The following is a 14,299-nucleotide window of genomic DNA, read 5'->3' on the forward strand; positions in this document are numbered from 1 at the left end:
TCAACCCATAAGGTCTTAATTGTCTTTATCTCAGCAGAGAATGCAAAGCTGTGACAGGGTTTTTCCATGAGGGCTAGGCTGAGGCACCCACTGGGCTGGGAACTCCCCCAGCCCGCGCTACACAAGGGAGGGGAGGGGTGTTTTTCCCGCTTCCGGTATCCAGAAGATACATTTTTCCAGGAGGTATAGCACTGTGCAATTTCAAAGGCTGAAGGGAAAACTTAGGCAGAAAACTAGAGACAACTCTCAGTTATATGCCCTTGATTCTGGTTTACATTCCAAGCTGGGCTTCTTTTGCTGTTTAGAACAGTGACAGTAATGATACAAGCACAGAAGAGCTCCTAGATTTGCGCCAGGCACCTATCTTATTCTTCACTTACTCTTCCTCACGGCCGCCCCATGACGTGAATGGGATAGCCCCATCTTACAAGTGAAGAAACTGATTTACAGAGAGATAAAGTAACCTGCTACAGTGACTAATCTAGTAAGAGGTAGACTCTAGATTTTGAAGATGGTATTGAATATTATGTTCCATTATTAGGAGCCAAATAGCTCGATGTGGACATATTTTGAAAAGGACAATGTATGAAAGGAAAGAATTATTACTCTTGGGCCCAGGTCACCTTCCAACAGTGATTCAAGTCAGTGTTGATACTTAAGGGCCAGTTATGTTCAAAGGCACTGTGGTGAGTACTGTCCGCAGTGCTGGGCACATAGTAGGCTGTCTATAAAGAGTGGGTTTTTTAGTGTATTTTATGGAAGTATAGTAGATTTACAATGTTGTGTTAGTTTCTGATGTACAGCAAAGCGATTCAGTTATACATATATGCATTCTTTTTTAAAATATTCTTTTCCATTCTGGTTTATCATAGGCTGTTGAATATAGTTCCCTGTGCTACACAGTAGGACCTTGTCGTTTATCCATTCTCTATATAATAGTTTGCATCTGCTAATCCCAAACTCTCAATCCTTCTCTCTCCCACCCCCTCCCCCTTGGCAACCACAAGTATGTTCTCTATGTCTGGGAGTCTGTTTCTGTTTTGTAGATAAGTTCATTTGTGTCATATGTCATATTTTAGACTCTACATATAAGTGATATCATATGGTATTTGTCTTCCTCTATAAAGAGCGTTGAATGAAGGAGTGTGTGGTCTCTACACTTGAGAAAATGTAGCAAGGCATGGAGGTGTGTGTTGCAATTATGCCCCCAAATGACAAATGTCAGCCAGAGGAATCTGCAAAATGTTGGTGACGGAAGTCGCAACTAAGACGGGCTTTGAAAGAGGGATGTGGTTTTAATAGAGAGACGTTGGAGGAAAAGGGAATTCCAGGCAAGGGGAACTGTGTCGGGGAAAGCACTTGGTTGAAAGGTTTGGAGGTGAGCCAATAATCTGGTTTTGTGGTGTGTAGGCTGGAGCTCAGGCTGAAAAGGTAGAGCACTGACCACCATGAAAATCAGTCTTGGCCGGATCCTCTATAGAAAGAGAGTGAAAACTTTGGAGCAGGGAGTAACCACTTCACAGCTGCACTCGGACGCTGCTTCAGCCGTGGTGTGATGGATTCAGAAACAGCAGCCAAGACGTCCCTAGAAAACATCGCTATCATTCCAGAAAAATTAATGAGAGTAGTGACAGTGGGAATGGAGAGAAAGTGCAATCCATATCGGTTGGTATGTCCCCAGAAATGCTTACCACGTTCACTCTTAGCTGAGACCAAGCATTTGGGGGGGGGGGGGGGGAAGGGGCGTGTAAATTCACTACCCAAATCATGCAGTCCACACTTAACACAACCAAATCAACGTACATGATCTGAACCCACGTCATCTTCATTCGTAGCAAACACCGCTCTACCTTCAGCTAATAGATTTATTTGTTTAGCTTAGATCTCTATTCTATTTAAACAAAATGAGGCGGCACGTAAAACAAGGGATTTTCTTTATTCCACCAAGTTGACCTTTATTCCTTGCTGAAAATATTTTTAACTGATTTGAAACTGATTTTTTTTTTGCTCTTTAAATTGTTTTTAAAATGTTTAATTATGAAGTATTTCAGAGAAAAGTTTAAAAATACACTTGTTTAACAGACAAAGCCTAAGTGTCCATAGCAGGATGAATGGATAAAGAAAATGGGATATATACATATGATAGACTATTATATTTAGCCTTAAATAAAGAAGGAAGTCCTGACAGGCGTTAACATGGATCGACCATGAGGACGTTATGCTAAATGAAATAAGCCATTCACAAAAGGACAAATACTGGATGATTCCACTTATATGATGTATGTAAAGTAATCATACTCATAGAAAAAGAAAATAGAATGATGGTTGCCGGGAGCTGGGGGCAGGCAGAATGGGGAATTATTGTTTAATGGGGACAGGGTTTTAGTTTTGCAAGATGAACAATTTCTAGAGAGGTACTTCGCAACAATTTGCATACAATTAATAATCTTAGATTTAATTCTCTCTTCTGACTTTCTTTTTAGTATTATTTGCTGTGACATCTAATTTAACCCTATACCAACTTTGTAACCCCCATTTTCAAGTATTTGAAATAAATAAGATAGATTTTAATGCTATCTCAACTTTCAGTCTGTTTTTGTCTCTTGGAGATAAAGTGTAATTGTTAGAAACAGCATACAGTTGAACATTTTAAAAACAATCATCAGTAACCCTTCATAATCTTACAGATAAATTTAATCTATTTGCATTTTATATTACATTTGAACCAGCACTTCCAGTTATTTGGGGCATGTGCTTGGATTTAACAAATAAATTTGTCCTTTTTTAAAGATCATTTTGCATATTTTAATATGTCAGTTTATCTTTTTTGGCATGGTTTTGATTTCCTCTTTTCACTTGCATTGTTTTTGAAATAAACTTTAAACCGTGTCCCTTTGAACAGAATCAGAGGGCAATCTCAGAGAAGTGACCTGTTCGTCCTGGGTTCACTGTAATCCTCAAGATGAGTGTCTGGGGTCCACAGAAGCTAGCTGGGTCTGGTCGGCACGGATCTGGTGGAAACAGCCCTACATCACCAGGTTTCAAAGGCCATCGCAGACTTTCTGTTTGCATGTGGGTGAAAGTTCCCCTGTGGGAGTGAACTTTGAGAAAGTAGAGGTTTTTTCAGCAGCAAGACCCGGACCAGGTGATGGATCCGGGACCTCGGGCAGGAAGCCGTAGTTCCATCCTGGCAAAGGAAACTGCCAGAAAAGACATGGGAGCTGGCCAAACTGAGGTCCACAGCATGGCTCTGTTCAAGCAGACGTCTGGAGTAGAGGCTCATCAAGTACACTGGCCACCCAGCTTGGGAACTACAGGTAACTGTTAGTCCAAATTCACACTTGGAACACCGATCCCAGAGATGGACCCCAGGCTGCCTTTCCTGGACGTGGTCATGAACAACAAAGGATTTGAGGTCAGGCTGACCTTGAATGAAATCTCCACGTGCTAACTATGAGATGTGGAATCAGTTATTGATACTTAACCTTACCTTCCTCCATTGTGAATGAAGATAAATGTAGTACACGTCTCACATGGCTCTTTTATAGTTGAATAAAAACAGGGGGTTAAAGTTAATGTAGGTAAAAGTGCATGACACCACAAAGGGCTCAATAAATCCTAGTTAACATTGTTATTAGGATTCATGACCATGGGTGGGAAGGGATTCCAGGCTGGGCTGTCTCTGGTTCTGGGATGGGGAGAACTGATTTTCCGCTGACCTGAGTGAGAGTGACCAGGGGCAGCCGGAACAGACTCTGTTCTCTTAATCAAAGAGGTTCCTGAAACTTCCTTGCTGAAGGGGTGCCTAACCTCCCACACTGCTGCTTGCCCAGTTCTCTCATGAAATAGGTTCTCGGTTTTCAAAGGGAGAGGGAGAGACACTGCCAGTGAGTGCTTTGCTCAGAAAACCATGGGGTTTCTTCTCCCACTTTTCCTAAATTCCTCTTGCTTTCACTTAAACCAAAGGATTTTGTTTCCAGAAGCTTTTCACTTTAGCTTTTTCCTCTCTGACTCGATTTCTCAGTCACGTGCCTCACCTGGTCTTTCAAAGAAGATGACGCTGATCTTAGGTCTCTCTGATTTTAAGATGAAGAGAAATCAGCAAAAGGAAAAAAAAAGCACTGCACATCTGTCCGACCCTGCCTTACTCTCACAGCCCAGGGACTGCCCCCAGCTCTGCTGTTTGAATAACCTCTGGGTGTGTGACCCACCCCCCCTCCCCAGCTTAAGTTTGAACTCCAGAACAAATATTTGTCCTGTTTTGGAACAAAGTTTGAGAGCTCTCTTCTTCTCTTTTCTCTCAATTTTCTTTTTGAAAACCAACTGTACGGCTCTGCTGTGCCTCTGATCGTGGTTCAGGGAGCAGTGGGCTCCTCCCAGACCCGGCACTGGAGAGCTGGGCAGAGCAACCTAGCACGATGAAGGGGCTCGTGTGCTTTCTCGTCTGCTTCCTCCTTTCTGAATCACAGGGCTTCGAAATCCCCACTAACGGACTTTCAGAAGTAAGTACTTCCAGAAGACTTCCTTGCTGTCGGCTCCAAAGGTTAGCTTGGTAAATAACCTGTTACCTGTTGCTATTCAAGGACAGCATTCTGTGTGGAATGGAAATTCATGATAAAATTAATCTGCGTAGACGTGTTCACTATTATAATTACTGGAACCTGTATTTACCCTTTTTTTGATTCAATATTTGTATATATTGGAAAATGATCACCACAATGTCTTTAATAGCTCTCACCATACATAGTTACAGTTTTTTTCCCCTTGTGATAAGGATTCTTAACTTTTTATTTTATATGGAGTACAGTTGATTACCAATGTTGTGATAGTTTAGGCATACATCAGGGTGATTCAATTATACATGTATCTATTCTTTTCCAAATTCTTTTCCCATTTAGGTTGTTGTATAATATTGAGCAGAGTTCCCTGTGCTGTACAGTAGGACCCTGTTGGTTATCTGTTTTAAATATAGCCATGTGTCCATGTCAGTCCCAAACTCCCTAACTATCCCTTCCCCCTGGTAACCATAAGTTCTGGAACATATATTTACCCTTTAGAGCATTAACAGGTTTTGCATGAGAACCAAGTTTACAGCCCGACCCCATGGTGTACCGCTTACGAAGTACAGCTGCCCCCTCCTTATCTAAAAAATTGGGGATAATAATTGATCTAACCCAAAGGGTTGTTGTAAGAATTAAGTGACATATGTAAACTACCCAGCACAGTGCAAACCTGGGGAAGAACTTAATAATTATTAGCTCTCATAACTGTTATTATGGAATATCACTATCACTCTTTTACTTAAGAGTATATAGAAAAGTCATTTTCAAAGCACTTTGTTTGTCATACCTAAGTGAAAATGATATCCAAATTAAGGACACTTAATATTCCTGTTAAAGGGGAAGATTGGGTAAATGGACGGGCAGAGTGTAGGAATTACTCCTGGGGAGCTCAAGGTCTTCACTTCAGACCCTTGATCATCCCCAACGTATTGAAAGCCTTGGACTGAAAGTCATACAAGAGCTTTTTTTCTTTTTAATAAATTTATTTATTTATTTGCTTTTGGCTGCGTTGGGTCTTTGTTGCTGCTGCATGCAGGCTTTCTCTAGTTGCGGCGAGCAGGAGCTACTCTTTGTTGCGGTGCGCGGGCTTCTCATTGCGGTGCCTTCTCTTGTTGCAGAGCACGGGCTCTAGGCGTGCGTGCTTCAGTAGTTGTGGCTCGCGGGCTCTAGAGTGCAGGCTCAGTATTTGTGGCTCATGGGCTTTGTTGCTCCGAGGGGTGGGTGGGGTCTTCCCGGACCAGGGTTCGAACCCGTGTCCCCCGCATTGGCAGGCGGATTCTTAACCACTGCGCCACCAGGGAAGCCCCAAGAGCTATTTTGATGCCAGAAAAGCAGCATGTATTCTGGGAATATCCTAGAAGGCCTAGCGGCTTGTGCTACTTACAGAGTGGATTACCTACAAAGATGCCAAAGAACAGGATGGCATATTTGCAAGAAAAAAAAAATCACCCTGTCTGCCTAGAAACTATCATATTTTCTAACACTTTAAAAACTACCAGAGTACGTTGGAAATCTCATTGACGAAGCCAGGAGTTGGAGGCAAGATATCGAAATGTGTTTGTGCTTTTTCAGTCACTTACTGGCATTCCTTTCACATCGCCATTTCTAACTCAATGGATAATGGCCCACATTTACCTAGTAAGACACCTCTGATGCCCCCAAGATCTACCCAGTACTTCTGCCAGGCACCTACCTGATCACTGGGCTACTGTAACTCCTACTTGGATATCCCATCATCTTCAGGCAAACTCAGAAATGAACTCCTGCTTCCAGCAAATTTGGAGATACTAACTCTCATTTACTCACCTCTGAGAAGTAACTGGCAAACAAATATATTAAAGAAATCATTGTAGGGACTTCCCCTGGTGGCACAGTGGTTAAGAATCTGCCTGCCAGTGCAGGGGACACAGGTTCGAGCCCTGGTCCGGGAAGATCCCACATGCCACGGAGCAACTAAACCCGTGCACCGCAACTACTGAGCCTGTGCTCTAGAGCCCGCAAGCCACAACTACTGAGCCCATGTGCCACAACTACTGAAGCCCAAGTGCTATAGGGCCCGCATGCTGCAAGTAGTGAGCCCATGTACTACAACTACTGAAGCCTGCATGCCTAGAGCCCGTGCTCTGCAACAAGAGAAGCCACCGCAATGAGAAGCCCGCACACTGCAATGAAGAGTAACCCCTGCTCTCTGCAACTAGAGAGAAAAAAAAAAAATCATTGTAACAGACACAGAAAACAAACTTAACAGTTCCAAAGGGAAAAGGGGGGAAGGATAAATTAGGGATTTGGGATTAGCAGATACACACTACTATATATAAAATAGATAAATGGCAAGGACCTACTGTATGTATAGCTCAGGGAACTCTACTCAATACTCTGTAATAACCTGTATGGGAAAAGATAGTGAAAAAGAATAGATTATATGTATATGTATAGCTGAATCACTTTGCTGTACACCTGAAACTTTGTAAATCAACTATACTTCAATTTTAAAAAAAGAAATCATTGTTTGAAAAAATGGGATTGCCCAGAGATATAGAAAACAAGACAAAATAATATATTGAATACAGTCCCTTATGCCTATCACCAGCTCCCTGCTTTTTGTTGATAGAAATAAACATCCTAAATTCTTTTTTAAGTTTGCAGAATATGGAGACCTTGTGGAACTGGCCCCAGGCAAATTTCAATTTGTGCCAGAGAACCGGAGGTACCAGGTACAGTAAACCTCAGTTCCAAAAGGGCAAATAAGTGAAAGAGATCATGATTGAAGAAATAAGAAAAGGGTTGAGATGATTTTTGCTACATTTTCTCAAGAGCATGTTTTTTTAGCAGCAAAGAGTCTGCTGGTTTTACACCTGGAGGAAACACTGTCCAGCTGAAATAAAGGGAAGCCTCCACACGGCTGTCTGTTCATCTTCAAACTGTAATGGTCACCTTGGTCCCTTAGAGAATACATTGCTATGTGTTTTCTTCAAAGTTTAAGATTATGGGATAGTTTTACTGCTTTGTATGGAAGAATTTCCTCTTGGGACACTTCCTATTGGGGCCACACATGGTCTCCTACCTAGTCACGGTCTCTACTGTCTCGGGGAGTTGCTCAGAGAGCACAGGGGACCTGACCATGCTGGTGGTCTCCTCCCGGATGCCAGCAACAGCACAGACAAAATGCTCTAACTCATGGGGTGAGTTCTCCAGGGGGCCAAGAAAGGTTTGGCTTCTCCCATGTAGAGCCCAGGTGCTAAAAAAGGAGGTATTTGTGGAAGCAACTCTAAGCTGACCTATGACATCTTTTGTGCGGGTATGAATTTTTGACCTGCTGCAAGTCCAGGATTTTTGTAGACCGATAGTATTAAAACCCAATAGGCAAGTCCTCATGTCAGGGTCTTCATCTAAAAGGGAAAACATCATCGTATGGAATTGCATTCAAAAAGTCCAAAAGACCCACAGACATAGAAAACAAACTTAGGATTACCAAAGGGGAAAGGGGGAGAGGGATAAATTAGGAAGTTGATTAACAGATACACACTACTATACATAAAACAGATAACCAGGACATCCCTGGTGGTCCGGTGGTTAGGACTGCACGCTTCCACTGCAGGGGGCACAGGTTCGATCCCTGGTTGGGGAACTAAGATCATGCAAGCCGCGTAGCACGGCCAAAAAATAAATAAAATTAAATAGATAACCAATAAGGACTTACTGTATAGCACAGAGAACTATACTCAGTATTTTGTAATAAACTATAAGGGAAAAGTATCTGAAAAAGAATAGTTATATATGTAGGTATAACCGAATCACTTTGCTGTACACCTGAAACTAACACTAAACTAACACTGCTTCCCTGGTGGCGCAGTGGTTAAGGATCCGCCTGCCAATGCAGGGGACACAGGTTCGAGCCCTGGTCCCAGAAGATCCCACATACCGCGGAGCAGCTAAGCCCGTGCTCCAGAGCTGCTGAACCTGAGCTCTAGAGCCCGTGAGCCACAACTACTGAAACCAGCAAGCCACAACTGCTGAAGCCCGCGCGCCTAGAGCCAGTGCTCCGCAACAAGAGAAGCCACCACAATGAGAAGCCTGTGTGCAGCAACGAAGACCCAATGCAGCCAAAAATAAATAAATAAATAAACCATGCTCCAATTTAAAAAAAGTCTAGAAAAAGGCAGCCTCACTATGTCACATATACCCCCTAAAATTTCAACTCACCCCAAATCAGGCAAGCAAAGCTAATGTCCCACACCTTAATTATTACTTTAAAATCCATCTGACATTAAAGGTTCACCCATCACTCTAAAGCCAGTCAGTTTTCCATGCCCACAGGACAGTCATTCATGTGGATACAGTAAGTCCCCTACATATGAGTGAGTTCCGTTCTGAGAGCACGTTCAGCAAGTTTGTTCGTAAGTGTGACAAAGTTAGCCTAGGTACCCAACTAACACAATCGGCTATAAACCTACTGTAATAGGTTTATAATACTTCTCACACAAATAATGCATAAAAAACAAACACAAAAAATAAAACTTTTAAAATAATTTTTTTAAGTTTAATTTTTAAAATTTATTTATTTATTTATTATTTTTGGCTGTGTTGGGTCTTCATTGTGGTGCGTAGGCTTCTCATTGCCATGACTTCTCTTGTGGAGCACGGGCTCTAGGTGCGCGGGCTTCAGTAGTTGTGGCACATGGGCCCAGTAGTTGTGGCTCGTGGGCTCTAGAGCACAGGCTCAGTAGTCGTGGCACATGGGCTTAGTTGATCCACGGCATGTGGGATCCTCCCAGACCAGGGCTTGAACCCATGTCCCCTGCACTGGCAGGCGGACTCCCAACCACTGCGCCACCAGGAAGTCCCAAGAAAACATGTTTAATCTTACAGTACAGTACCTTGAAAAGTACAGTAGTGCAGTACAACAGCAGGCGTAAAGGGGATGGCATCGAGTGAACAGGAAAGGAGAGTTACTGCCTGGAGGAGGGAGAGGAGGTGGGAGATGGTAGAGCTGAAGGACCGTCAGAAGTAGGAGACGGAGGGCAAGCTGCAATTTCACTCATGCCTGATGTTGATGGAATGCACGTTCGCATCTTCAAAAGTTTGCAACTTGAAGGTTCGTATGTAGGGGACTTACTGTAATTCTCTAGCATAGCTGTTGAGTACAGGATTTTCCACCGTGCTTGACTCAGGGGCTACACCAAGGAGGAAACGCATCCAAGTCTCTGCTCCCATGTAGCTTCATCTAGTGGAAGAGACAGACATGCCTTCCCACTGCCTGACTTTGAAGAAAGACTCTGCTGCTGAGAAAACAATCAGACAAATAGACAGGGTAAAGGTGATCTGTGCTACTCAGCTTAAGTTTGGTTGAACATTTTCATTTGAAAACATAGGTTTTAGCATTGTATCGAAGGATGGTGGGCATGCAACCAAACAGTGACTGAGACATTTGTTCACAGAAACACACCAGTGGGAAAATAGCATTCAAGAATATTTGGTAATTATGTCTTGGTTCCCGTGAATGAATTATAGCTCAGCACTGAAGGAAAAAATATCTTTTGAGAAAGTATATTTTGAGAAAACAGTTTTTGCCCTCAAGGTAATAAGCAACACGCTTCTGAAGAATGATTATCCAACTTCCTTTCACAGAGGAGTGTTTCTGGAGAATCTGGAGAAATGATGGTAAGTTTACTTTGATTTTGTTAAAAATTGATGTCTGAATGACTTTTCTGTTACCTATTATCGAGAAATCAATACGGGTGCCTCCTTTGTCTTCATCACTGAGAATGTTTACCTGACTTTCGAAATACCCCCTTGCCCAGTTCTGTTTGGAAGTGTGTCTAAAATTCAGCATGAAAGGGTGCAGTTTGTATGCAGCCGGGAGAGCTGTCCCCAGGAGTGAAAATGTCCCTTCTCTTTACTTTCGCAAGTTTTGACAACATTGTAGGTGTTTTTGGAATAAAAACTGTGTATTTATTCCAACAGAATAGTTTTGATTTAAAATAGGACACCTAACAGCTTTGGAGGGTAAAGCCGTGAGTATGGAAAAAGCACTCTTAAACATGAAATGGCCCGATTCCCTGAGATGTTCGGAGTAGAGCTTCCTGTGGCAAGAAAACATCAAGAGGAAGGGGTTCCCTGGGCTTCCTGCTCTGAACTGACAGCAACTGTGAGAAGCTCTGGGTTAGGGGGGAAGAAGGACAAACAACGTAGCCTGGGTTTTATCTCAGCTTGAGGTGGGCTGGATGTTAATGTGTTGAAAGCTTTAATCTTGGATGACAAAGTTGAGGCATATGACACCTAGTATTGAAATAAGCAAAACCTTTCAGAGAAAAAAGCAAAACCTAGTCGGTCACATCACTGCCATAATCCTGACTGTTTAGAATCACCTCCTAAAAGATGTGCGTTTGCAGTACTTTGTCTTTGAGCATACGGATACTAGAACTGCCTTAAATCAGTAGAGAAGGATTGGGATTAGGGGTCCCGAGTACTGGACCAGTAACTGCATCAAAACGCCCTCTGTAAGATATTCTGTTCTTTGCTCACATCCATCAGCATTCTCATATTTTGTTTTAATTTGGGAAAGGACAAGAGGACTGCAAGAAGGTGAAATTACAATAGATCAGGTTGAAGAAGGTAGGTGGCAGTGTGGGGCTTTGGGACCACATGTGTCTTCCACCCCACCGTACCGCTGGAAGTGCCCAGGTCCCCTTCCAACGCTGCAGTCCTGCATCCTTCCTTCCCTCTGGCCCTGCATTCGAAGTTATTTCCTGCACTTTCGTAATCCAAACTTGCTTCCCCACAACCATTTTCTCCTCGTATTCTAACCTTTAATCATTTTTAATAGACTCATAGCACTTGAAAGGCATCTCAAGATATCTCAGGCCTTTTGTTATTAAATTTTATTTATTTTAATTTCATATTTCCTCTGACTTTTTTATTTTTATTGATATTTAATTTATGACTTTGCTTTTTTTAATCTTTGATCTGTTTGGTTCTGAAAAGGGCACGTTAAAGTTTACTAATGACAAAAAAAAAAAAAAGAAGCTATCTCAGGCTTCTGCCTGAGGAGTATTCCAAGAAGTTAGGAGAATGCTTAGTAATACCTGAGTTATATGCTTACCGATGCCTTAGAATTGTTTGTAATCAAATGGACCAATGTTAGCGTTGAATACGTAGTGAAGTTCTGTGTCATTTTTCTCTGAGTACAGTTGTATTTTCTTGCCAATTACAGGAAGATGTTGATCAAGTGACTCTTTATAGCTATAAAGTCCGGTCTACTATCACTTCCCGAATGGCCAACACTGTCATCCAGGCCAAAGTGGTGAACCACTCCCCACAGCCTCAGGATGTCGTGTTCGATGTGCAGATTCCCAAAGGAGCCTTCATCTCCAACTTCTCCATGTGAGTAACTCCTGTGCAGAACCAGAAACTGGATGTGCTCTGCTCAAAGAATCGAACCCCGTCACAGTTAGGATGGACCTTAATGGCCACCTAGTCCAGTGGTTCTCGCTTTCAGAGCTGTGGACCCCCTGGACATCAAGAGTCATCTTGAAAAAAAAAAAAAAGAGTCATCTTGGGGTGGGTCCCAGTATTTTGCTTCTGTTCAGAGTAACAGAATTTGTGAAGCATTCACTTTTCTTTTCTAATAAATTAAAGCATCCTTAAGCCTATCTCTGTGGTAACAACCTCCCACTTACTTGGGGAGAGAAAAATATATGGAGTTGCCCTGGGTTACAGGAAACCGTATATGAGTGTGTAGGAGGTTGCAGGTCAGCATCATCTATCACATGTTTCTTTACGGGGAAAAAAAAGTGGAGAACCGCTGATTAAATCCAGTCACGTGTCCAGTGCTTGAATTCCTCTGTGTAGCCGCTGACTAGTGAGAATTACCCAGGCTTGGCTTGAATATCTCCTTGATGATAAACTCACTACTTTCCAAGGCAATTCACTCAGTGGTTGGCAGTGCTTAGAATTATTTCTGCCACTTAATGGAAATCCGTTCCATTTCCTACTCAACGACTCTAGTTCTATTCACAAAAGAACTTTTAAAAAATTCCCTACAAAATGCATACTGAAGTGTTCAAGGATGAGATGGTCAGCTATCTGAGACTGGCTTCAGAATAAATGAGGTGGAAGGAAGGGGTATAGACAATGGAGGTTGGCTGAGTATTGATAATGGTGTAACTCAGTGATGGTTTCATGGAGGTGTCTTACATTATTTTTTTGTATACTTAAAGATTTCCATAATAAAAAAATTTTAAACCGCCCAAATGTCTTTCAAATAGTGAAGGCCAGTTATATTGTTCCCACCCTGAGGCTTCATTCATCAAGGGTAAACTTTCCCTGTTCTGCCAGTAGAGGAATAAATAAAATAAAAGGTTCAAATACCAAGCACTTTGGCTTCTAAAAATGGCAGAGCCATTTTAATTATATTTTCTAAACAAAACAAAGGTGAGGGGAACAAAAGGCAATTTGTAACTTGGAATTGGACTTATTGGAATTGGAATTCATGGATTTTGAATCCTTCAAATTGTCTGAGAAATTTATTAACAAAAAAAATTATTTTAGTCAGCCTTTTCTAAAAAGCAAATGTAGAAGGAAAAGATTTTATGTAGTGGTATTATATGACACTGTCTAAAAAATTATATTAAAGCTAGTTTAATAAATTCTTATTTTTAAACTATATGACTAGATATTCCAGGTATCTCATCTTTCTGTTTTCCTTCATTCTTTCCCTTTGTCCCCATCTCATTCCTTAGAAGATTTGAGGTGATGAAAGACAGAATTGTGAAATATGTTTATTTTGATCTCTCTGTACTGCTGGCTGAATGTATAAATCAGAGAAGATAGCTCCTTACATCACCACAATTTAATATGAACCGCACAGACCTCCGTCTCCAGTCAAAAAACTTCTCCTGCCTATTTATCAAGGTTCCAAATATTCCACCATTAGAGATTATTTCCTTTTGTCATAAAGACTTTTTGATCTTCGAACCTTAGCATGATTTGATGGAAATAGTGCCGACCTGGGCACTCGGGGTCCAGTTCTAGCTCTGCCTCTGAGCGAGTGTGTGACCTCAAGCAAGTCGCTTGTCTCCTTGGCTCTTATTTCTCTCACCTACAGAGGTGAACCAAGCATGCTTGACAAGCATGCTGTTGGCATTTGGGACAGGAAACTCCACCTCACATTGCAGAATGTCTAGCACTCTTGGGGTCGTCCCATAATGCCAGCAGCCCTTCTCAGTCATCAGAACAGCCAAAAATTTCTCCATGCACTTTAAATACCTCCTTGGGGAGAGATGCTGCACACTTGAAGCCCAGATGTTCCATTTTGCTTCTAAAATTCTGTCATTCGACTGCTCCAGCTAACCATTATTGGGATGGATTAGGTGACGGGCCAGCTAAGAGACAGAGGTGACATGAGCACACAGAGGTCCCCGAGGGAGATGTTGGAGAGATAAACACAAACTGTGCAAAGAGATTGACAGGCACCTTTCTTCATCTTTCCTTGCTCTTTTCCACCCTCACAGGAGAGTGTAATGCCCCCAGGCCACCCCAGATCCTTAACACACAGGAGGATGATCTTATAAACCGAAAGTCAGCCAGATAACTAGTGACTTATCAGTCACTAATCCTAGGCACATTTGTCATTCCAAAGGGATGCACAAGAGAACAACCCTTAATCTGAAGGGTAAAACTGGAAAATGAAGAAACATTTAAAAAAATTTTTTATATTGGAGTGTAGTTGATTTACA

General features: G+C 42.1%; 1 protein-coding gene across 1 annotated transcript in view; it reads left to right on the forward strand.

Moving 5' to 3' along the window:
- Positions 1-4,418: 4,418 nt before the first annotated feature.
- ITIH2 (inter-alpha-trypsin inhibitor heavy chain 2) overlaps positions 4,419-14,299 on the forward strand; it is a 37,469-nt gene continuing 27,588 nt past the window's right edge. Inside the window, exons 1-3 of the mRNA XM_027121486.1 lie at positions 4,419-4,502; positions 7,202-7,269; positions 11,721-11,945. Coding sequence (XP_026977287.1) covers positions 4,419-4,502; positions 7,202-7,269; positions 11,721-11,945 — 377 coding nt within the window. The remainder of the gene's footprint in view (positions 4,503-7,201; positions 7,270-11,720; positions 11,946-14,299) is intronic.

Source organism: Aethalodelphis obliquidens, unplaced genomic scaffold (assembly GCF_003676395.1).
Source record: "Aethalodelphis obliquidens isolate GAN/ISIS:26980383/991018 unplaced genomic scaffold, ASM367639v1 scaffold23, whole genome shotgun sequence".
In the NCBI taxonomy this organism is placed as follows: Eukaryota; Metazoa; Chordata; class Mammalia; order Artiodactyla; family Delphinidae; genus Aethalodelphis; species Aethalodelphis obliquidens.